The 23,432-nt window shown below is 44.0% G+C and overlaps 1 protein-coding gene across 1 annotated transcript in view; it reads right to left on the bottom strand.

The window, feature by feature from the left end:
• LOC140740081 (adhesion G protein-coupled receptor E3-like) overlaps nucleotides 1-23,432 on the bottom strand; it is a 76,920-nt gene that overhangs the window by 10,168 nt on the left and 43,320 nt on the right. Inside the window, exons 9-15 of the mRNA XM_073068952.1 lie at nucleotides 23,014-23,164; nucleotides 21,112-21,243; nucleotides 19,038-19,219; nucleotides 17,794-17,958; nucleotides 13,074-13,280; nucleotides 11,649-11,884; nucleotides 5,702-5,768 (exon numbers count right to left, since the gene is read on the bottom strand). Of these exons, the coding sequence (XP_072925053.1) occupies nucleotides 5,702-5,768; nucleotides 11,649-11,884; nucleotides 13,074-13,280; nucleotides 17,794-17,958; nucleotides 19,038-19,219; nucleotides 21,112-21,243; nucleotides 23,014-23,164 (1,140 nt within the window). The remainder of the gene's footprint in view (nucleotides 1-5,701; nucleotides 5,769-11,648; nucleotides 11,885-13,073; nucleotides 13,281-17,793; nucleotides 17,959-19,037; nucleotides 19,220-21,111; nucleotides 21,244-23,013; nucleotides 23,165-23,432) is intronic.

The following is a 23,432-nucleotide window of genomic DNA, read 5'->3' as shown; positions in this document are numbered from 1 at the left end:
ACTTGCCAAAGAGGGTGTTACTAAGTACTGACCATGCCCAAACTTTGGCTTCGGGCCCTTTTCCTTTTTTGTTATTTTGAAACTGTAAAGGATGGAAATAAAAAAGCAATCTTGATTGAAATATTGAAGAAATGTGTCATCTTTATGCCTTTTGGAAATCATGTCATTTTTTACTCGCTTAGCTATTCACAGTAACAGAGATTTTGACGTGTGTGTGTGTGTGTGTGTGTGTGTGTGTGTGTGTGTGTGTGTGTGTGTGTGTGTGTGTGTGTGTGTGTGTGTGTGTGTGTGTGTGTGTGTGTGTGTGTGTGTGTAGATAGAGAGAGAAACATGGTATATACATATATACACACACGTATATATTATTGTAATTTATAATTTATGTATTACACTGTACTACTGCTGCAAAACAACAAAATTTCTCAACATATGCCAATGATAATAAACCTGATCTGATTCTGATTCTTTGTAGTTTCTCTACTGAACATCCAACATCCTTCCTATCACATCGTAAACTCAGCTGACATCCTGCCAAGAATTAGAAGCACAAAAAGATTCAGGATCCTTGTTTTGTGGGAAATATTTAACTTCTCCACTGACAAAACTCACATGCCTTGACCTCATCAATTAACTATGTTGAGATCCTGTTCCACTTGACCACAGTGACCTCCATCAAATTGTACTGTCTGTGCTGGATTTGTTTATCCATCCTTTAGGTGTGGGTTCCGCTGGCAAGATCTGCCATTAGTTCTCTGAGAAATGAAACAGCATCTGTTTGAATTCCTGAATAAAGAGCAGAGATTGTGGAGGTGTTGATGCAGTCAGGACATGAGGGAGTTAAGGATATTGAAACAGATGGAAGTGCTTCTTCCTGAAACATTAACTCTTTTCTCCCCACAGGCACTGCCCAGCCCATGGGCAGCTCTTATTCCCACATTGACTTCACTACAACAGCTGTCTTGTGATTTGGTCAGTGTTGTAAAATCCCTCCAACTAGTCCTATTATCCTTTTATTATCCAGTGGCGATGAAGTTGCCTGTTTCTCTGTTGGACTCCCAACCTCCTTTTATGGTAAGGTCAAAAGTTCGTGTTAGGTTCATGTGGAACAGGGAACTGTACAGCACAGTACAGGCCCTTTGGTCTATGATGTTGTGCTGACCCTTTAACCTACTGGGCTGTGCTAGATTGGGTGTTGTGCAATGATCTGGAGGTGATAAGAGAGCTTAAGGTTAAGGAACCCATAGGGTACAGTGATCACAATATGATTGAGTTCACATTGAAATTCGAGAGGGAAAAAATAAAATCTAATGTGCCGGTATTTCAGTGGGATAAAGGAAATTACAATGGCATGAGAGGGGAACTGGCCGAAGTTGACTAGAAAGGGACATTTGCAGGAAGGACAGCAGAGCAGCAATGGCTGGAGTTTCTGCAAAAAATGAGGGAAGTACAAGACAGATACATTCCAAGTAAGAAGAAATTTTCAAAGGGAAGAAGGACATTACCGTGGCTGACTAAGTGAAGTCAGAGCCAAAGTAAAAGCAAAAGAGAGGGTATACAAGGAAGCCAGAGCTAGTGGGAAGATAGAGGATTAGGGAGCTTTTAAAAACTTGCAGATGGAAACTAGGAAGGTTATTTGGAAGGAAAAGATGAATTATGAGAGGAAGTTGGTGACTAATATCAAAGAAGATACTAAAAGCTTTTTTAGGTATATAAAGGGTAAAAGAGAGTCAAGGGTAGATATAGGACCGATACAAATTGACACTGGAGATATCGCAATGAGAGATGCAGAGATGGCAGAGGAACTGAATACATATTTTGCATCAGTCTTTGCAGCAGAAGACGTCTGCAGTATACAGTACCAAACATTCAAGAGTGTCAGGGAAGTGAGATTTGTGCAGTGAAAATTATGACTAGGAAGGTGCTCAGGAAGCTTAATGGTCTGAGGGTGGATAAATCTCCAAGACCTGATGGAATGCACCCTCGGGTTCTGAAGGAAGTAGCTGGAGAGATTGCGGAGGCATTAACGATGATCTTTTCAGAATCTATAGATTCTGACATTATACCGGATGACTGGAAAATTGTAAATGTTACTCCACTATTTAAGAAGGGTGGGAGGTAGCAGAAAGGAAACCATATAGACCTGTTAGCCTGACATCAGTGGTTGGGAAGTTGTTGGAATCGATTGTTAGGGATGAGATTATGGAGTACCTGGAGGCACATGACAAGATAGGCCAAAGCCAGCATGATTTACTGAAAGGAAAATCCTGCCTGACAAACCTACTGCAATTCTTTGAGGAAATTACAAGCAGTGTATACAAAGGAGATGCAGTAGCTGTGGTGTACTTAGATTTTCAGAAGGCCTTTGACATGGTGTCACACATGAGGCTGCTTAGCAAGATAAGAGCCCATGGAATTACAGAGAAGTTATTAACGTGGGTGGAGCATTGGCTGGTCGGCAGAAAACAGAGTGGGAATAAAGGTGCAAATATGAGGAACTCTGCAGATGCTGGAAATTCAAGCAACACACACAAAATGCTGGTGGAACGCAGCAGGCCAGGCAGCAACTATAGGAAGAAGTACAGTCGACAAGTACTATACGTGGCCTTACATGTATTACATATACGCGTGTTACAATACAAGTGCTACACCTGCCCTTACACTTCCTCCCTCACCACCATTCCGGGCCCCAGACAGTCATTCCAGGTGAGGCGACACTTCACCTGTGAGTTGGCTAGTGTGGTATTCTGCGTCCGGTGCTCCCGGTGTGGCCTTCTTTATATTGGGGAGACTCGACGCAGACTGGGAGACTGTTTGGCTGAATACCTACACTCTGTCCGCCAGAGGAAGCAGGATCTCCCAGTGGCCACACATTTTAATTCCACGTCCCATTCCCTTTCTGATATGTCTATCCAAGGCCTCCTCTACTGTCAAGATGAAGCCACACTCAGGTTGGAGGAACAACACTTTATATTCCGTCTGGGTAGCCTCCAACCTGATGGCATGAACATTGATTTCTCTAACTTCCATTAATGCCCCCCTCCCCTTCTTACCCCATCCCTTATCTATCTATCTATCTATTTATTTATTTATCCCTTTTTTTCTTTTCTTTCTTTTTTCTCTCTCTGTCGCTCTCACAATCACTCCTTGACTGCTCTCCATCTCCCTCTGGTGCTCTCCTCCCCCTTTCTTTCTCCCTAGGCCTCCCATCCCATGATCCTTTCCCTTCTCCAGCTGTGTATCCCTTTTGCCAATCAACTTCCAGCTCTTAGCTTCACCCCTCCCCCTCCTGTCTTCTCCTTTCATTTTGGATCTTCCCTTCCCCTCCCACTTTCAAATCTCTTACTATCTCTTCTTTCAGTTAGTCCTGACGAAGGGTCTTGGCCTGGAACATCAACTATACTTCTTCCTGTAGATGCTGCCTGGCCTTCTGCGTTCCACCAGCATTTTGTGTGTGTTGTGGGAATAAAGTGAACCTATTCTGGCTGGCTGCCGGTTACCAATGGAGTTTCAAAGGGGTCGGTATTAGGACTGCTGCTTTTTATGATGTATGTCAATGATTTGGACCACGGTATTAATAGATTTGTGTCTAAATTTGCCGATGATACAAATATAGGTGGAGGAGTGGGTAGTATTGAGGAGACAGAGAGCCTAAGACTTAGGTAGTTTAGGGGAATGGGCAAAGAAGTGGCAAATAAAATGCAATGTTGGAAAGTGTATGGTCATGCACTTTGGTGAAAGAAATAAACAGGCAGACTATTATTTAAATGGGGAGAGAATTCAAAATGCAGAGATGCAAATGGACTTGGGAGTTCTGGTGCAGGATACCCTGAAGGTTAACCTCCAGGCTGAGTCGATGGTGAAGAAGGTGAATGCAATGTTAGCATTCATTTCTAGAGGTATAGAATATAAGAGCAGGGATGTGATGTTGAGGCTCTATAAGGCACTCATGAGACCACACTTGGAGTATTGTGTGCAGTTTTGGGCTCCTTATTTCAGAAAGGATATACTGACATTGGAGAGGATTCAGAGAAGATTCACAAGAATGATTCCAGGAATGAAAGGGTTACCATATGAGGAACGTCTGGCAGCTCTTGGGGGGTATTCCCTGGAGTTCAGGAGAATGAGGAGGCATCTCATAGAAACATTCCAAATGTTAAAAGGCCTGAACAGATTAGATATGGCAAAGTTATTTCCCAAGGTAGGGGATTCTAGGACAAGAGGGTACGACTTCAGGAATGAAGGACGTCCCTTTAGAACTGAGATGTGGAGAAATTACTTTAGTCAGAGGGTGGTAAATCTGTGGAATTTGTTGCCACATGCAGCTGTGGAGGTTAAGTCATTGGGTGTATTTAAGAACATAGAACATAGAATAGTACAGCGCATTACAGGCCCTTCGGCCCACAATGTTGTGCTGACCCTCAACCCCTGCCTCACGTATAACCCCCCACCTTAAATTCCTCCATATACCTGTCTAGTAGTCTCTTAAACTTCACTAGTGTGTCTGCCTCCACCACTGACTCAGGCAGTGCATTCCACACATCAACCACTCTGAATGAAAAACCTTCCTCTAATATCCCCCTTGAACTTCCCTCCCCTTAACTTAAAGCCATGTCCTCTTGTACTGAGCAGTGGTGCCCTGGGGAAGAGGTGCTGGCTGTCCACTCTGTCTATTTCTCTTAATACCTTGTACACCTCTATCATGTCTCCTCTCATCCTCCTTCTCTCCAAAGAGTAAAGCCTTAGCTCCCTTAATCTCTGATCATAATCCATACTCTCTAAACCAGGCAGCATCCTGGTAAATCTCCTCTGTACCCTTTCCAATGCTTCCACATCCTTCCTATAGTGAGGAACTTGATGATGGTGAGGACAATATGAGTGAGAACAATTTAAGGCAGAGATAGATAGGTTCTTGATTAGCCAGGACATCAAAGGGTATGGGGGTGAAAGCAGGGGAGTGGGGATGACTGGAAGAATTGGATCAGCCAATGATTGAATGGCAGAGCAGACTCGATGGGCCAAATGGCCTACTTCTGCTCTTATATCTTATGGTCTTACTCCAAGATCAATCTAATCCTTCCCTTTGTTTTTACAAATCTACAAAAATTTATTTACACAAAAATACACAAAATACAAACATCAAGTATGCACAAGACAGTGAACGAGTCCAAATTAAAATATGATTATTATTGTCTATAAAGCAATCAATTTCCTGTGGTGCCCACTGTTCCCAGAAATCCCCCCTGTACCCATCATGACCGCATGCTCCCTCTCCAATGAGCGAATGTATCCCCAGAAGGGGCAAGAATGAACGTATTCCTAGAAGAGTGGCAAGCAGTCGGTCCTGGCACAACCCTCAACTGTTAACCACCTCCCTTCCCCTCCTTCCCTCTCACATAGCCCTCTATGTTTCTATTATCCATGTGCCTATCTAAGAGTCTCTTAAATGTCCCTACCACCGCCCTTGGCAGGGCGATCCATGCACACTGTGTAAAAAAACCTACCTCTGAAATCCTCTATTCTTTCTTCCAATGTTATGTCATTGACCTTGCCTTTATCACTGTCAGTAAACCCTCCCTACCCATTATGCAGCTCCAGGCTGATGAGTGTTGGAGGCTGTACTGGACAGAATGTTAGGTGTGTTTGTAGTCGGGATCCCAGTAGAAAGATCAAATTTTCTGCCTAGGTATTTGAGGACAGTTACCAGGCTGATGGCACAAATGGGCCCAATGAAACTCCAGATTAGTCCTTTCTTGACCGACAGCCAACAGCTGAAACAGAAGACAGAGAAGTGATTCAAGAGCTGTCATTAACACAAGAACCTTCAAGCCTGTCCTGTTATTATATATGGCCATGGCTATCTGTCCCACCTCATCTTCTGTGTCAGCCCTCAGTCCCTCCATGGCCCTCTGTATCATACATTCTCATGTCTTGCTGCCATTCCCCATGTTCCCTGCTCTGACACCTTTCTACCCAGACAATATGAAGATTGGTGGTGTTGCAGATAATGTAAAAGACTGGCAATGGTTACAGCAGTATATATACTGTATATCAGTTGTAGATTTGGGTTAAGAAATGTCAGATGGAGGTTAATCCAGCCAAATGTGAGCTGTTTCTTTTTGGGAGATCAAATATAAAGTGACATTATATAGTTAATGGCAAAACTCCTAACAGTGTTGATACATAGAGGGATCTAGGCATCAAAGTTCATAGCTCTCTGAATGTGACTGCACAAGTCAGAGCGGGACGTAGCGCGCCAAAGGTTTAAAAAGGAGAGGAAGTTTTCAACGGTTATTTAAATTGCAGCAAGAGGCGGAGAGGGAAGAGGTAAAAGAAGCTCGGAGAGAAGCTTTTTTAAAAAACTGATCATGGCAAAGAGGCTGAGACTGTGCAGGTGCATGAAAGTTGGCCCGTGAGGCAGCGGGAGAATTTTTAAAAGTGAGCAGAGGCTGAATACGAGCTTCACTCCAGGTGAGGTAAGGCTGGGTAAACTCCTTTAATTAATCTAATTAGATTAGGAGTAGGTAATGGAGGCAGCAGTTAGGGCAGTTGAGTGCTCCATTTGCAGTATGTGGGAAGTCAGTGTGAGCACTGTTGTCCCTGATGACTACACCTGCGAAAGGTGCATCCAGCTGCAGCTCCTGACAAACCATGTTAGGGAACTGGAGCTGGATGAACTTCGGATCATTCGGGAGGCAGAGGCAGAAATAGACAGGAGTTTCAGGGAGATAGTCATCCCTAGGAGTCAGGAAACAGGTAGTTGGGTGACTGTCAAGAGAGGGAAGGAGAATAGACAGGAAGAGCAGAGCACCTCTGTGGCTGTTCCCATCAACAATAAGTATACCGTTTTGGATACTGTTGGTGGGGACGACCTACCACGGACATGTTGCAGTGGTTGCTTCTCTGGCATCAAGACTGGACCCTCAGCTCAGAAGGGAAGGAGGGAAAAGAGGAGAGCAGTAGTGATAGGGGTTTCGATAGTTAGGGGGACAGATAGGAGGTTCTGTGGAAGAGATCGAGAATTCCGGATGGTCTGTTGCCTCCCTGGTACCAGGGTCCGCGATATCTCGGATTGAGTTCTTAGTATTCTCAAGAGGGAGGGTGAGCAGCTGGATGTCGTGGTCCATGTAGGGACCAATGACGTGGGTAGGAAGAGGGAGGAGGTTCTGAAAGGTGAGTTTGGGGAGCTAGGTGCCAAGTTAAAGGACAGGACCTCCAGGATAGCAATCTCAGGATTGCTACCAGTGCCACATGCAGGCGGGTTTAGAAATAGTAAGATAGTGCAGATCAACACATGGCTGAAGACATGGTGCAGGAGGGAGGGCTTCAGATTTATAGATAATTGGGCAGTTTTCCAGGGAAGGTGGGACCTGTTCCGGCGGGACGGTTTACATCTGAACTGGAGGGGGACAAATATTCTTGCAGGTAGGTTTGCTAGAGAGGCTCCAGTGGATTTAAACTAGATATGAGGGGGGAGGGGAACCAGAGTGTAGGAACAGATGTATGGGAGAAAGAAGAAACAGAAGACAGTAAAGTTCTTTGTACTATTAGAGGTAAACAGACAGGAAGAGGTGGAGAATTTCTTAAATGCATTTATTTTAATGCTAGGAGCATTGTAAGAAAGGTGGATGAGTTTAGTGCATGGATTGATACCTGGAAATATGATGTTGTAGCTATTAGTGAAACATGGTTGCAGGAGGGTGTGATTGGCAACTAAATATTCCTGGATTTCGTTGCTTCAGGTGTGATAGAATCAGAGGGACAAGAGGGGACGGTGTTGCGTTGCTTGTCAGAGAAAATATTACAGCGGTGCTCTGGCAGGATAGATTAGAGGGCTCATCTAGGGAGACTATTTGGGTGGAATTGAGGAATGGGAAAGGTGTAGTAACACTTATAGGGGTGTATTATAGACCACCTAATGGGGAACGAGAATTGGAGGAGCAAATTTGTAAGGAGATAGCAGATATTTGTAGTAAACACAGGGTTGTGATTGTGGGAGATTTTAATTTTCCACACATAGACTGGGAAGCCCATACTGTAAAAGGGCTGGATGGTTTGGAGTTTGTAAAATGTGTGCAGAATAGTTTTTTGCAGCAATACATAGAGGTACCGACTAGAGAAGGGGCAGTGTTGGATCTTCTGTTAGAGAATGAGATAGCTCAGGTGACAGAGGTATGTGTTGGGGAGCACTTCGGGTCCAGTGATCAATGCCATTAGTTTCAATATAATTATGGAGAAGGATAGGACTGGACCCAGGGTTGAGATATTTGATTGGAGAAAGGCTAACTTTGAGGAGATGTGAAAGGATTTAGAAAGAGTGGATTGGGACAATTTGATTTATGGGAAGGATGTAATAGAGAAATGGCGGTCATTTAAAGGTGAAATTTTGAGGGTACAGAATCTTTATGTTCCTGTTAGGTTGAAAGGAAAGGTTAAAAGTTTGAGAGAGCCTTGGTTTTCAAGGGATATTGGAAACTTGGTTCAGAAAAAGAAAGATATCTACAATAAATATAGGCAGCATGGAGTAAATGAGGTGCTCGTCGAATATAAAGAATTTAAGAAGAATCTTAAGAAAGAAATTAGAAAAGCTAAAAGAAGATACGAGGTTGCTTTGGCAAGTAAGGTGAAAATAAATTCGAAGGGTTTCTACTGTTATAGTAATAGCAAAAGGATAGTGAGGGATAAAATTGGTCCTTTAGAGAATCAGAGTGGACAGCTATGTGTGGAGCCGAAAAAGATGGGGGAAATTTTGAACAATTTCTTTTTTTTGGTATTCACTAAGGAGAAGGATATTGAATTGTGCAAGGTAAGGGAAACAAGTAGGGAAGTTATGGAAACTATGACGATTAAAGAGAAGGAAGTACTGGCGCTTTTAAGGAATATAAAAGTGGATAAATCTCTGGATCCTGACAGGATATTCCCTAGGACCTTGAGGGAGGTTAGTATCGAAATAACAGGGGCTCTGACAGAAATATTTCAAATGTCATTTGAAATGGGCATGGTGCCGGAGGATTGGTGTATTGCTCATGTGGTTCCATTGTTTAAAAAGGGGTCTAAGAGTAAAGCTAGCGATTATTGGCCTGTCAGTTTGACGTCAGCGGTGGGTAAATTAATGGAAAGTATTCTTAGGGATGGTATATATAATTATCTGGATAGATAGGGTCTGATTAGGAACAGCCAACATGGATTTGTGCGTGTAAGGCCTTTGACAAGGTTCCACACGGAATGTTAGTTAGGAAGGTTCAATCATTAGGTATTAATATTGAAGTAGTAAAATGGATTCAACAGTGGCTGAATGGGAGATGCAAGAGAGAAGTGGTGGATAACTGTTTGTCAGGTTGGAGGCCGGTGACTAGTGATGTGCCTCAGGGATCTGTACTGGGTCCAATTTTGTTTGTCATATACATTAATGATCTGGATGATGGAGTGGTAAATTAGATTAGTAAGTATGCAGATGATACTAAGGTAGGTGGAGTTGTGGATAATGAAGTAGGTTTTCAAAGCTTGCAGAGAGATTTAGGCCAGTTCAAAGAGTGGGCTGAACGATGGCAGATGGAGTTTAATGCTGATAAGTGTGAGGTGCTACATTTTGGTAGGACTAATCAAAATAGGACATACATGGTAACTGGTAGGGCATTGAGGAATGCGGTAGAACGGAGTGATCTAGGAATAATGGTGCATAGTTCCCTGAAGGTGGAATCTCATGTGGATAGGGTGGTGAAGAAAGCTTTTGGTATGTTGGCCTTTATAAATCAGAGCATTGAGTATAGGAGTTGGGATGTAATGTTAAAATTGTACAAGGCATTGGTATGCCGAATTTGGAGTATTGTGTACAGTTCTGGTCACCGAATTATAGGAAAGATGTCAACAAAATAGAGAGAGTACAGAGAAGATTTACTAGAATGTTACCTGGGTTTCAGCACCTCAGTTACAGGGAAAGATTGAACAAGTTAGGTCTTTATTCTTTGGAGCGTAGAAGGTTGAGGGGGAATTTGATAGAGGTATTTAAAATTATGAGGGGGATAGATAGAGTTGACATGGATAGGCTTTTTCCATTGAGAGTAGTGGAGATTCAATCGAGGACATGAGTTGAGAGTTAGGGGGCAAAAGTTTATGGATAACACTAGGGGGAGTTTCTTTACTCAGAGAGTGGTAGCTGTGTGGAACGAGCTTCCAGTAGAAGTGGTAGAGGCAGGTTCGGTATTGTCATTTAAAGTAAAATTGGATAGGTATATGGACAGGAAAGGAATGGAGGGTTATGGGCTGAGTGCGGGTCTGTGGGACTAGGTGAGAGTAAACGTTCGGCACGGACTAGAAGGGCCGAGATGGCCTGTTTCTGTGCTGTAATTGTTATATGGTTATAAGTCAATATGGTGGTGAGGAAGGCCTATGATATTCTTAGTCAAGAAATTGAGTCCAGGAGTCAAGAAGTTCTATTGTAGCTTTATAAAACTCTGGTTAGGCTACATCTGGAGTATTACATTGATGTTGAGGCTTTGGAGATGGTGCAGAAGAGGTTCACCAGGATTAGAGGGCATGTACTATGAGGAGAATTTGGACAAACTTGAATTGCTTTCTCTGGAGTGTTGGAGGTTGAGGAAGTTTATAAGATTGTGAGAGGGTTCGAGTAGATAGCTGGATCTTTTTCCCAGGGATGAAGTGCCTAATATCAGAGGGAGTGCAATTAAAGGTGGAAGGGTGTAAGTGGGGTAAGTTCTTTTATACACACTGAAAGTGGTGGGCATTTTGAATATGCTGCTGTGTGATGGTAGAGGTAGATACGATAACCACAAGCAAGAAGCTCTTAGATAGGCACATGAATGAGCAGGGACTGGAAGGAGAAAGACATTGATTTAGTTGAGCATTTGATTACTAAGTTAGTTTGGCACAACATTGTATACCAAATGGCTGATTCCTGTGCTGTACTGATCTACTTTCCATGTTCTACCCTATAGACTTGGCTGCGTCTAATTTTCTTACTGCTGTCAAAAGATTTCCTTGTCTGTGCCACCGCACAGCTGATTGTTAAATCATCTCCATCTATCTCATTACATTCACAAACAATCATTGATATGCATCACAGGAAACCCCCACTGGTCACAAGCCTCTGGCCACAAAGACATCATCGACTCAAGCCTTTTCTTCCTGACTCTGCACTAATTCCCTTTGCCTCTCCCTTGGATCTTGTGGACTTTATGACCTCATTGAAGGCCTCACTAAAATCTACATGGACCACTTCAACCCCTCCCCCTCCCCACCATCCTCATTACCAATTCCAGGTTGGTCAGACACAACCCATCCCTGAGCCCATGTTGATTTTCCTTGATGACCTCCCCAAATGAAGGTTTAGGCTGAATTCCAATAATCAGACCATCAAAGTTAACTGGACTTCATCAACCAGTTCTTGGACACACCTCACGTAGCCACAGAAGACTGAAATCTGACGTTGGAGCCTCTGGACTAATTTCACTTTGCCGAGGATGACTGGAGGGGAACTGTTGATGTTAAGTTCCTCACTGACTCTGGGATTTTTCTGTTTCTGCCCCTCCCAGGATATGGTTTCAGTGAAAGTGTGAGAAGAAATCGAACACGCTGGGTGCAGAGTTCCCAGAGATGAGGATCTGCCCTGGGTGACTTTGTTAGTTACTTACTACAGGGGTGATCCATAACCAGCCGGACAGGTTGCCGCGGAAACAACGACAATCACAGCAGGTACTCCGTATGCAAATGGATACATGAAGCACCTCAGCACCTTGTGGACACTGGCATTGCTGATCCTCTGGAGGTTCCTGACTACGAGGTGGAGGTGAATGCCCTCTACAGACATCCACGCGCAGGCTACGAGGAACAGGTAGTGCAGACACCCTGCCACCAATGCACACACAACCTGAAGGATATAGCAGTTTAAAGTTAGCATGTTCTCTGGTACATTCTGTGCCTCCCCCCCACCCCACCCCACCCCGGATCATCACATCACTTTTCCCACACTCACCTTCATCCCAGGTGGGCTGCTAGGACAGAGTCAAGCCCCGGAAAGAGGGAACCACTGGGCCAGTCAGAGGCCCTGGTTCCAGACCACCAAGAGGCCTGCTTCCAGCTACTGGACCAATCAGAGGGCCTGGTGTCAACCACCAAGCCAATCAGGGGCCAGTTCATAACTTGCAAGGAAAAAGATGCTGATTGGTTAGGGGCACTGACCGGCAGTTAAGACCTCTTCCATTCTGCTCTGAGCTGTGGTTCCCATGGAAGAGACCAGCCTGGGTCCTTCCAACACTTTCCACCCTTCACCATGGCTCTAACAGTAGCTGGTATTCTCTGTTCTAACCAAGGAAGAGCTGTGGCCACCTTGAGCACAACCTCCCACAAATGGCCAAGTTCATCCAGAGATGTTGATTAGGGGGTAAATTTTGGGTGAGGGTACTGAGAATAATTTGTGTTGGTGTAACACACTGGTAAAAAAACACAAGGCTCTCTTCCATAGCCAACCCACACAATCGATTCCTCCTGACCATCTCCCTGGCTTTGAAGTCTTGATGCCCCTTCATTCATTCTTCCTTCATCAGGAAAGGGCTTTGCCTTTCACTAGGGGACATGTGGACCTCAGAGATCAATCCACCTCCTGACCAATCAGGGCTGGGCCACTACGGACACCTCCAGTCTTATGCCTTGGCCCCTTACTGTAGCCTGGAGCTATATCTGCATCAGTAATTGATCATTGTGATACAGACCATCTTGCCTAAGCAGCAGGGGTTTAGAGCATTGGAAATGTCTCAGCCGATTGGAAGGCAGCCCGGCTACAATGGGACTTAAACCCACAAACTTGAGGCAAGAGTGTGTAGTGGTTAAAGTGATGGTAGGAAGTGGTTTGAAAGCAGGAACTGACCTTCAAAGAGGATGGATAGGAATATGCACAGGGAAATGGGCAGTTTGGAAGCCATGTGTTAAAAGGCACAAAAAGGCTTTACCATATTTGAGGGAAGCTAAGAAAGAAGGTTTGGATAAATATATCAGACATTGATGGATTTGACCAGAGCATTTGTGTGGATGAGTTGAGGAAAGAACTGGTGACCTCTCACCTTGCTGTTGGTCCTCTCTATCCCAAGCAGGAAGAGCAGCTCTCCCAGGAACATGTTGACACACAGGTTGATGTGGATGGTGATGCTGAAATTTTTTGTCTGGACGCAGAACAGGAATGTGAAGATGGCGAGGGCCAGGCACAAGAGAGATGTGCTCAGTCCGACTAGAGTTATCCAGCTGAGAGACTTATTATTGTCTTCCCACACCTGTCACACAGGAACAAACCATTGAAACACTTCCTCCCTCATTCCCAGCACTACTGAGCCCAGTGACTCCCCCTCCCTTCCTGCACAAACATTCTCTCTCCATACATTCACCACCACACAGTCTCCAGGTTACACCAGATCAACAACATAGGGATGGAATATTGGAAAACTATTTAATTTAATTGGGAGAAGGGAACTTGGGGATGTAAATTTGGAATGGATGTTCTCAGGGAAATGCACAATAGAAATATGGAGATGGTTTAAGGAGCACTTGCATGGGGTTCTGGATAGGTTTGTCCCATTGAGGCAGAGAAACGATGGTAGGGTGAAGGAACTGTGCTTGACAAGACATATGGAGTATCTAGTCCATGCCTCTCTATCTACATGTTAAGAAGCATAGACATAGAACATAGAAAACCTACAGTACAATACAGGCCCTTTGGCCCACAAAGCTGTACTGAACATGTCCTTACCTGAGAAATTACCTAGGGTTACCTGTAGTCCTCTATTCTTCTGAGCTCCATGTACCTGTCCAGGAGTCTCTTAAAAGACCCTATCATATCCACCTCCACCACTTTCACTGGCAGCCTATTCCATGCACTCACCACTCTCTGCATAAAAAACTTACCCCTGACACCTCCTCTGTACCTAAAGAATAGGAGATGACTAGTGTAAGGTGGGACTGATCATGGATAAAGGACCATAAGATAAAAGAGCAGAATTAGGCTATTTGGCCCATCTGCTCTGAGTATTGGCCCAACTCAGACCCTGAGGTGCAGGAAGGCAAGCATTTTTTGCCCATCCACAGTTATCCCATGAAAAGGTGAGGGCAAGAAACTGTTCCAAACCCTTGCAGCCCTTCTGGGGAAAGTACTCTGTCAGTGGGAAGGGAGTTTGGTGCTCTAGACCCAATGACAGTGGGGGACAGACTATTGTTACCCATTCAGGAAGGTGTATCATCTGGGGAATCTGCATGGGATATGTAAATGGGCAGATCGGAGGCATGGAAAGGATGGTGGGAGCAGTTGGGAGAGGAACTGGACCCCATGTTCCGTTACATTTTAATCCCTGCACCTTCAGAACTGTGGTCCCACACAGTGCATGAACAAACCTGGCTCTTCCTCATTCAGGAAGTGGACTGTGTTGGTGACCCCTCCCTTGGCGATGGGGGTTTGCTGGAGAAGAGGCAGAGGAAATGTGAACTAAAGGGGGATGTCTTAGGGAGACTCGGAGGGTTGGGTAGCAGCTGTGGAGGGTGAAACAGTTTCCTCATCAAGGCTAAGGCCTGAGTGTTGGCTGGCATAGGGGGCTAAGATGGGCTGAAAGACCTGTTTTTGTGCTGTCTGACCATGACACTGAGAGATAATGTCACCACAGCTGATGCCTGATCTGCCACATGTTGATCTACTGCACTTTATGTTGTTATTCCAGATTCCCAGGAACCAGGGAATGGGGACAAACAGGGTTAAGCTGGGATCACACTATACTTGTCAGGGGATGTCAGCTTCCTCCTCTTGTGGAAGGAGTGTGGGACTCAATGAATGAGACAACTGAGACCAAGCAAATACAGCTCTGGATTGGAACAACACCCCAACATCAAGAAATTACAGGCCTGTCAGCCTGACATCAGAAGTGGGCAAGTTATTGGAAGTAGTTAGATAATCATAGACTGATTAGGGATAGTCAGCATGTGTTAGTGCATGGTAGGTCATGTCTAACCAACCTTACAGAATTCTTCGAGGAAGTTATGAGGAAAATGGATGAAGGCAAGGCAATGTATGTCGTTTACATGGACATGGACATGTTTACAGCAAGGCATTTAACAAGATCTCGCCTGGGAGGTTGGCCAAGAAGGTTCAGTCGCTTGGCATTCAAGATGAGGTAGTAAATTGGATTAGATATTGGTTTTGTGGGAGAAGCCAAAGGGTGGTTGTTTCTCTGACTGGAGGCCTGTGACTAGTGGTGTACTGCAGGGATCGGTGCTGGGTTTGTCATCTATATCAAAGATCTGGATGATAATGTGGTTAACTGGATCAGTAATTTTGAGAATTACTCCAAGTTTGGGGGTGTAGTGGACAGCGAAGAAGTCTATCATGGCTTGAAGCGGGATCTGGACCAGCTGGAAGAATGGGCTGAAAAATGGCAGGTGGAATTTAATGCACACAAGTGTGAGGTTTTGCACTTTGGTTGGACTGATGAGGGTAGGTCTTACACAGAGAGGGGCATTGAAGAGTATGGCAGAACAAGGGATCTGGGAATAATTTATTGAAAATGGCGTCATAGGTTGACAGGGTCATAAAGGAAGCTTTTAGCACATTGGCTTTCGTTAATCAATGTTTTGAGTGCAGGAGATGGGATGTTATGTTGAAATTGTTTAAGACATTGGTGAGGCCTAATTTGGTGTATTCTGTGCAGTTTTGGTCACCAGCCTACAGAAAAGATGTAAATAAGGTTGAAAGAGTACAAAACATTTACAAGGATGTTGCTGGGTCTGGAGGACCTGAGTTATATGGAAAGATTTGAATAGGTTAGGGCTTTATTCTTTGGAATGTAGAAGATTGAGAGAAACTTTGATAGAAGTATACAAAATTATGAAGTGTATATATAGGGTAAATGCAAGCAGGCTTTTCCCACAGAGGTGGGTGGGGGACTACAACAAAAGGTCATGGGTTAAGGGTGAAAGGTGAACTGTTTAAGGGGAACATGAGGGGAAACTTCTTTATGATAATTGCTTTATGTCCTTTGAACAGTTGTCCAATCAATATAATTTGTCTAGAACCCATTTTTTTAGATACTTACAAATTAGAAATTTTTTTAATAATAGGTTACAGTCTTTTCCAAATTTATGCCCAATTGATATTATGGAAAAATTTCTTGGTTTGAATCCCTGTCAGAAGGGTTTAGTAGCCATCATTTATAATATGATCATAAAAATACAACCAGGGATGTCTGATAAAATTAAGAAGGAATGGGAAAAAGAACTTCATTGTCCTTTACCTACAGAACAGTGGGAGAAAATTCTACAGTTAGTCAACTCCTCTTCTATTTGTGCCAAACATGCCCTAATACAATTCAAGGTTGTACACAGGGATCATATGTCCAAGGACAAACTTGCTCTATTTTATTCTCATGTTAATCCAATCTGTGACAGATATCACTCTGAAGTTGCCTCATTGACTCACATGTTTGGTCTTGCCCTTGTTTGCAAAATTACTGGAAAGATATTTTTGGCATTATTTCAACAGTTTTGAATGTTAACTTGCAACCTCATCCTATTACTGCAATTTTCGGCTTACCAATGGTGGATAACAGTCTTTTATCCCCCTCAGCTCGGTGGATGATTGCATTTGTCACATTAATGACTAGAAGATCTATTCTATTGAACTGGAAAGAAATTAATCCCCCAACTATATTTCAATGGTTTTCCCAAACTATTTCTTGTTTGAGTTTAGAAAAAATTAGAAGTGTCATTTTTGACCCCTCGGTCAAATTTGAAGAAACCTGGAGACCATTTATTCAACATTTCCATTTGAGTTAAACTGACCTTTCCCGAACCTTTTTCTTATCATCTTTAATTATTTGGATAGAGATGCGGAGTTATTGACACTACTGTGTATATTTGTTATGATACAATAGCCCATGTCGGTTAGGTTAGTTTTTTTTGTTTTTTTTTTCATTTTTCCATTTTTTGTAACATACTATGAGTTTGGGAGGTTATTATATTTGAATTATTGACTGTTTGTAGTTGTATTCTAGCCTATCAATTATGTACTGTCAAGCTCTCTGTACTCGATGTTTTTCTTCTTATGTTTGTTTGAAAACTAATAAAAAGATTTAAAAAAAACTTCTTCACTCAGAGGGTTGTGAGAGTGTGGAATGAGCTGCCAGCACAAGTGGTGCATGCGAGCTTGATTTCAAAATTTTAGAAAAGTTTAGATAGATTCATGGATGGTAGAGTTATGGAAGGCTATGTTGATAGGAGAAGGCTGACTTGACTAGACTACAGTAGATGGGCCGAAGCGCCTATTTCTGTGTTGCACTTTTCTATGACAATGACAAGGATTCCCACCTCAGACAGCACAGGCATAGAACAGAAGAGCACAGGAACAGGCACTGTGGACCATCATGCCTGTGCTGACCAGGATGACCCCACCGTTCTCTGCCCATTCACGTGTCTCTAAAGTCTCTGAAAAGCTACTTCTGCGGCTTGGAGTGTAACTGTGCCTGACCGGGCATGATCGCTGTGAACTCCTGGATCCTGAGCAAGGGTCAGGAGTCCAGGAATGAAAACTGGTCACTACCTGCTACAGATTAATCGGAACAAAAATGAAAATTGTTCCTGCAGTTGAGAGTATTGATGAAACGTTGTGTTTACTTGCTTACTGGCAGCAATGTTAATGACAAGAAACAATCAGTAGATAAATCTATGTCCTTCTGGATGAGTGGGATTATGCTGTCAGTTTTTATAACCTGGTCACTGTAGTGTACGGCAGTAAGTTTGCTGTGATTGTACCTGGCTGGTTGAGATGAGAATAGCAAAGCTGGAGAGATGGTGGCAGCCACAGGTAGTGTGTGTGTCGTTGGACTGAATGACTTTACACCCCTCAGGTGACCAGTGACTAGCATGTCCGGAATGGTTCCAGTAAACGCAAAATATCCATCCATCCATCACCGAATCCTGCACAAGACACACATCCACAGCATCAAAGTTTGAGTTAATGTCACCTTCAACACGGTGAAACTTCACAACGTCCTTCCCGAGGAAGTGGATACTCAGCAGGTACACGAGGATGGGCTTAGGGAAGGAGTTAAAGGAGGCAAGGCTTGGGGAGGTGATCCCAGAATTTGGGGAGGAGTGAGCTGGAGACATGGATAGTAGCAGCGAGGCGAGGAAAGTGGGTGAAGTAAAAGTGACCCTGATTAGAGGACCCCAGAGTCCCTGAAGAAGGGAGGAGCAATTGAGAGGAAGGCAAAAGTAATGCTAGGGGTTTTAAACCTGACCCGAGGGTCAGTGTGTGGATTAGTGCATGGGTCGGTGGGTTAAGGTTGGTGTGTGTACAGGCATACTGGTCAGCCTGTGCTGGGTCAGCGTACAGGTCGGTGTGTGGAGCAGTGTGTAATCACTGTGCAGGTCAGAGTACCTGGGACACTGCGTGAATGGGACAGTGCAAGTTCAGACTTGTGAATTTACATAAAATGATGGATGGGAATAAATAGTCAACATTTTGACTGAGACCATTCATCAGGACTGAAATAGGAGCGGGAAGATGCCAGAATAAGAAGGTTGGGGGGAGGAGAGGAGGAGTATAAACTGGCAACTAATAGGTAAGACTAGGTGCAGCGAAATGGGTGGATGGCTATGAAGTGAGAAGCTGGGAGAAGTAAGGGACTGAAGAAGATGGAATCTGATAGGAGAGGACTCGGGAACTGATGTGTGAATGACCTGAAATGTCTGGAGTGTAATCTTGTGACAGTCCCCAGAGTTTGTGCTACCATCCTGTCTCCTCGCAACACCTATCAACCTCTGTATGAAGTGTCCAGAGTAAAACCCTGTGATGATCTAGAGTCTGCCATTTTGTCTTGTCTCCTCGCATCACCCACCCAACTCTATGTGAAGTGTCTGGAGTAAAACCCTAGGATGTTCCCCAGAGTCTGTGGTACAGTCTGTCTCCTCGCACCACCTACCCACCTCAGTGTGAGTAAAACCCTGGATCAGTTACCAGAGCCTGTGGTACCATCCTCTCCTCTTGCACTCACCTCTGTGTGCCTCAGGGTGATGTTGACACTCTCAGTGAAGTGCTGGTTCCTTCGATTTCCGATAACGGCTGAGACCACCCCTGACCGCATCTGGAAGGGTCTCGATCTCCCCTTCTCGATAAATTCCCCTGATTTCAGAGACTTCAGCTCCTTGTAGGAGAGGAAGACGACAATGGCTGCCCCTGTATGAGAGAGGGGCAGAAGGCACAGAGTTGGTCAGTCAATATCTGGGAGCAGAACTGTCATCAACCAGCTGGCCCCAGGTCAGAGGGTCAGTGGTTTGTCTTCTCAGAGACCACCGATCTCCCAGTGGTGGCTGGTTTTCACAAGGAAAAAGCCCTTTCCCTGTAGCAAAAGGTGCCACTCACTGACACAGTAACAAAAGCAAGTGTAACGTTAGCATCACTGTTTTCTTTTACACCTGTGCGGGTGGGCGGCTGCACTGTAACTGAAATGCTCCCGTGCACATAGCCTTCGTTGCCATGCAGCTGAAATTGAATGCAGCTAGAAAAAGTTTACAAAACTTGAAAGATTTTCTTTGTTGTACTGTATTTCATTACACCCATCAATTAATAAATAAAATCAAAAGAATGTGGGTTTTCAATTTTCATTCTAAATATTCATGGTATTGTTATTACAAAAAAATAATTTGATGTGCTGCATAGTTTACAGGCCACATAAAAATTTCCTGCTCAGAGTAATGGTTGTTCTGTGCAGCTATATAAAAAATATTAGAGGTAATGTGGGTTAACATTCATTTTGAAAGGACTAGAATATAAAAGTCAGGATGTAAATCGGAGGCTCATGGAGTGGCAGGAAGTGCAGACTAAATGGGCCAGGGGGCTGTTTCAGTAACTCTGTGAACAGGTTTGTCTGACTTCAGGGATATTCTCAGATGCCAACATCAGACAGACCCGAGTGTCTCGGGCACAGATCACAGAAAGTCAGATATCAGGTACAGCCCGTTTATCAGGGAGTGAACTGGTATCTTGGTCTTTATTGTAAAGAGATAGAAGTGAATGCCAGAATAAAAATAAGGGAAGTCTTGTTACAACTGTACAGAGCAGCAGTGAGGCAACACCTAGGGCAGGCTTGCAGCTTGGGTCTCTTTATTTAAGGTGGGATGTTCCTGTGCAGAGTCAGTGAGAAGGTTAATTGGGGCAAGCCCTTGTATTGCCAGGTTGAGTCCAGGCTCAGAAGATGGAGGGTTTTTTTGAAGAGTAAGTTTCTTTAGCCAGAAATTGGTGAATCTATGGAATTCATTGCCACAGATGGCTCTGGAAATCATTGGGTATATTGAAAGTGGGGGTTGATAGGTTCTTAATTAGTGAGGGCATCAAAGATTAGAGGGAGAAGGCAGGAGAATGGTGTTGGGAGGGATAATAAATCAGCCATGATGGAATGATGAAGCAGATTTGATGGGCCAAATGGCCTCATTCTGCTCCTATATCTTATGGCCTTAAAATCTGGGGGTCGATAATTAGTGGAAGCTGCCTCTGTGGATCCTAAATTTTCATCTATTCAAAAAGAGGTTGGAGGGATTTCTTCTGGTGGGTCATGATTATTCAGCATCCCTTCCCTAGAGAGCGAGAGGGAAGTTAGAGATAGTCAGCATCTAGTCCACTGCAGAGAGAGAGTTCTGGGCCATGGGAAGGGATCCACTGTGATGCACCAACTGCTGTACAGTGCTGGCACGGTGACATAAAAGTTAGCCAATTGCTTTACAGCGCTAATGATCACTGATTGGGGTCCAATTGCAGCCACTGTCTATAAGGAGTTCATATGTTCTCTCCATGACCATGTGGGTTTCTTTCAGGTGCTCCAATTTCCTCCCACATCCCAGACGTATGGGTTAAGTTGTGGACAGGTTATATTGCTGGAATCAAGTAGGCAGGGCTGCCACTGCCATATCCTCATACTCTCTCAGCTGTTGACACAAATGATGCATTTCACTCTGTGTTTTGAGGTACATATAAGAAATAAAGCTAGCCTTTATCTCCCTTATATCTTTATCAAAGGGCCAAGCAGCTGTTCCTGCTCATCCTTACATTCAAGCAATGAGCTGACAATTTACCTGCTTCTTTATCACCAGCCACACTTGTTACACAAACATCCAGCACGTTTCCCTTTGCCAGGAGTGTTATTCTCTCAGGTACCTTCGACTGAGAGCGCTGGTCACTCATCTGAGCTATGCACACATCAAGATCTAGGGTCCAAGAGAAACGAGTCATTTGCTAGCGGGAGATGTGATGAGCTTCCTCTGTCTATATCTGTTGCAATCCAACCTAATGCCTGACTGTTGTGTTATACCAACATCTTCACCCTCCCAGATTAACATCCAGTGGCTACTTTGTTAGCTACCTCCTGTTTGTGGTCACCTGCTGCTGTGGTGCATGCTCTTCAAGGTTCAATGTGTTATGCAATCAGAGATGTTTTTCTGCACACCACTTTTGTAATGCGTGGTTATTTGAGTTACTGTCACCTTCCTGTCAACTTGAACCAGTCTGGCTATTCTCCTTTGACTTCTCTCTTTAACAATCCATTTTGCTTACAGAACTGCCACTCACTGGATTTTTTTTTTGGACCGTTACCTGTAAAGTTTAGAGACTGTTGTGTGTGAAACTTTCAGAGATCAGCAGTTTCTGAGATACTCAAACCACACAGACTGGTACTAACAATCATTCCAAGGTCAAACTCACTTAGATGATATTTCTTCCCCATTCTGGTGTTTTGTCTGAACAACAACTGAACTGTTTTGTGTATTGAGTTATTGCCATGTGATTGGCTGATTAGACATTTGCATTAATGAGAAGTACAGGTGTATCTAATAAAGTGGCCACTCTGTATATTTCAAAAATAGTTTTGGAATAAGAGGTCAGTGATTAGCTGAGGGGAATTTAGCAAATTGGATCCAACATTGATGATGACAGCAGACGGAGGTGATGCTGGAGTCTTTGTTAACCTTGGGACAGTTCATGATGATGAGAGACTTGATCAGGGTGTACATAGAACATAGAAGAGTACAGCACAGGAAGAGGTCTTCCAGCCCATAATCTTGTGCTGAACTAATTATACTAGCAAGTATGGGATGTCCAGGAATGGGTAGCACAGCTGGTGAAGGGGGTGTTATATCCATTCTGGGGCAGCTCACTCACCTTTGGTCCCTACTGGGCACTCACTTATGCTCAGTGGGGACTCAAAGCCAGCTCAAAGTAGCTGTTTGGATGCAACAGTGGCCACATTCCTGATACAGCACTTCAACCGACAGGTTAAACTAGGTGAGGGTAGCTGGTGGTCTCGTATGCCGGTGAGATAGGAGCATGCCTATCCTAGTATGTGAGGTCAGCTCCAGCGCACAGAGCGGATAAGATCTACAGTGAGATCCAACGGCTAGGAAGGCAGTACTGCAACACTCTGTGCAGAGCAAAGGGCATGACAAGGCACAAAGGGAAGAGCACAGTTTGTGACCCTTGTTCATACCATTGGACCTGAGGTTGAGAGAGTGGAGCTGCCCCAGTGCATCAGCTTCTCCACTTTAAGAACTCTCCTGCATAGGTTTCCTGTCATCGTCGGACATGATGGGCAACCACCAATTAAACTAGTGATTAACTGTCTAACTAAACCAATCCCTTCTGCCTGCACATGATCCATATCCCTCCATTCTCTATGCGTTGATGTGCCTATCTCAGAGCCTTTTAAATGTTTTGTTGAAATTTTTGTAAGCATAAGATAATTTGCAGATGCTGGAAATCCAGAACAACTGGAGGAACTCAGCAGGTCAGGCAGCATCCATGGAAGAAATAAACAATCGACGTTTTGGGTTGAGATCCTTTATCAGGGGAATTATTTGTTCTGTTACTTTGACCAGATGAGATAAAAGTTCCAGAAATAATGAAACAGTAGAAATGTTTAGAATGATGTGAGCCCATGTTTCACCCTAGAACCACTGTGTCAGTGCCCAGGGAGCAGACTGTACCCAGGTGTGCAGTGATAATAGGTCTCAGATCTTCAGAAGGTGAGGTCAGTGCAGCAGCTAATGCAAAACTCTCCATGGCATCCAGGAAGACGGAGGTTGGCTCCACTCCAGAATCATCAGCAATGAATTTATTTCCAAATGATGTGACGTCCTGTGTGTGAGAGACATTTAATGATTAGGTCAAGATTCTTTCCCCCTTCACAGCTTCATGATCTTGATGCCCCATGAGTGGTTCAGAGATCCCCTGGGATTTGTCCTTTGGCCTTATATCCTCTGGTTTGATGTTTAAACTGCATTAGATATCCAGCTTCCATACTGCCAGTATCTCATAACCCATTGTCCTTTGCCACAATGTATCCTGTTATTCCTTTCCATCTTTCCCCAATCAATCTCCTCTGAATTAAATACAGAGTGTACAT

Source organism: Hemitrygon akajei, chromosome 16, assembly GCF_048418815.1.
Source record: "Hemitrygon akajei chromosome 16, sHemAka1.3, whole genome shotgun sequence".
NCBI lineage: Eukaryota > Metazoa > Chordata > Chondrichthyes > Myliobatiformes > Dasyatidae > Hemitrygon > Hemitrygon akajei.
Note: the sequence above shows the minus strand (reverse complement) of the source record. Positions and strands in the feature narration are given on the sequence as shown.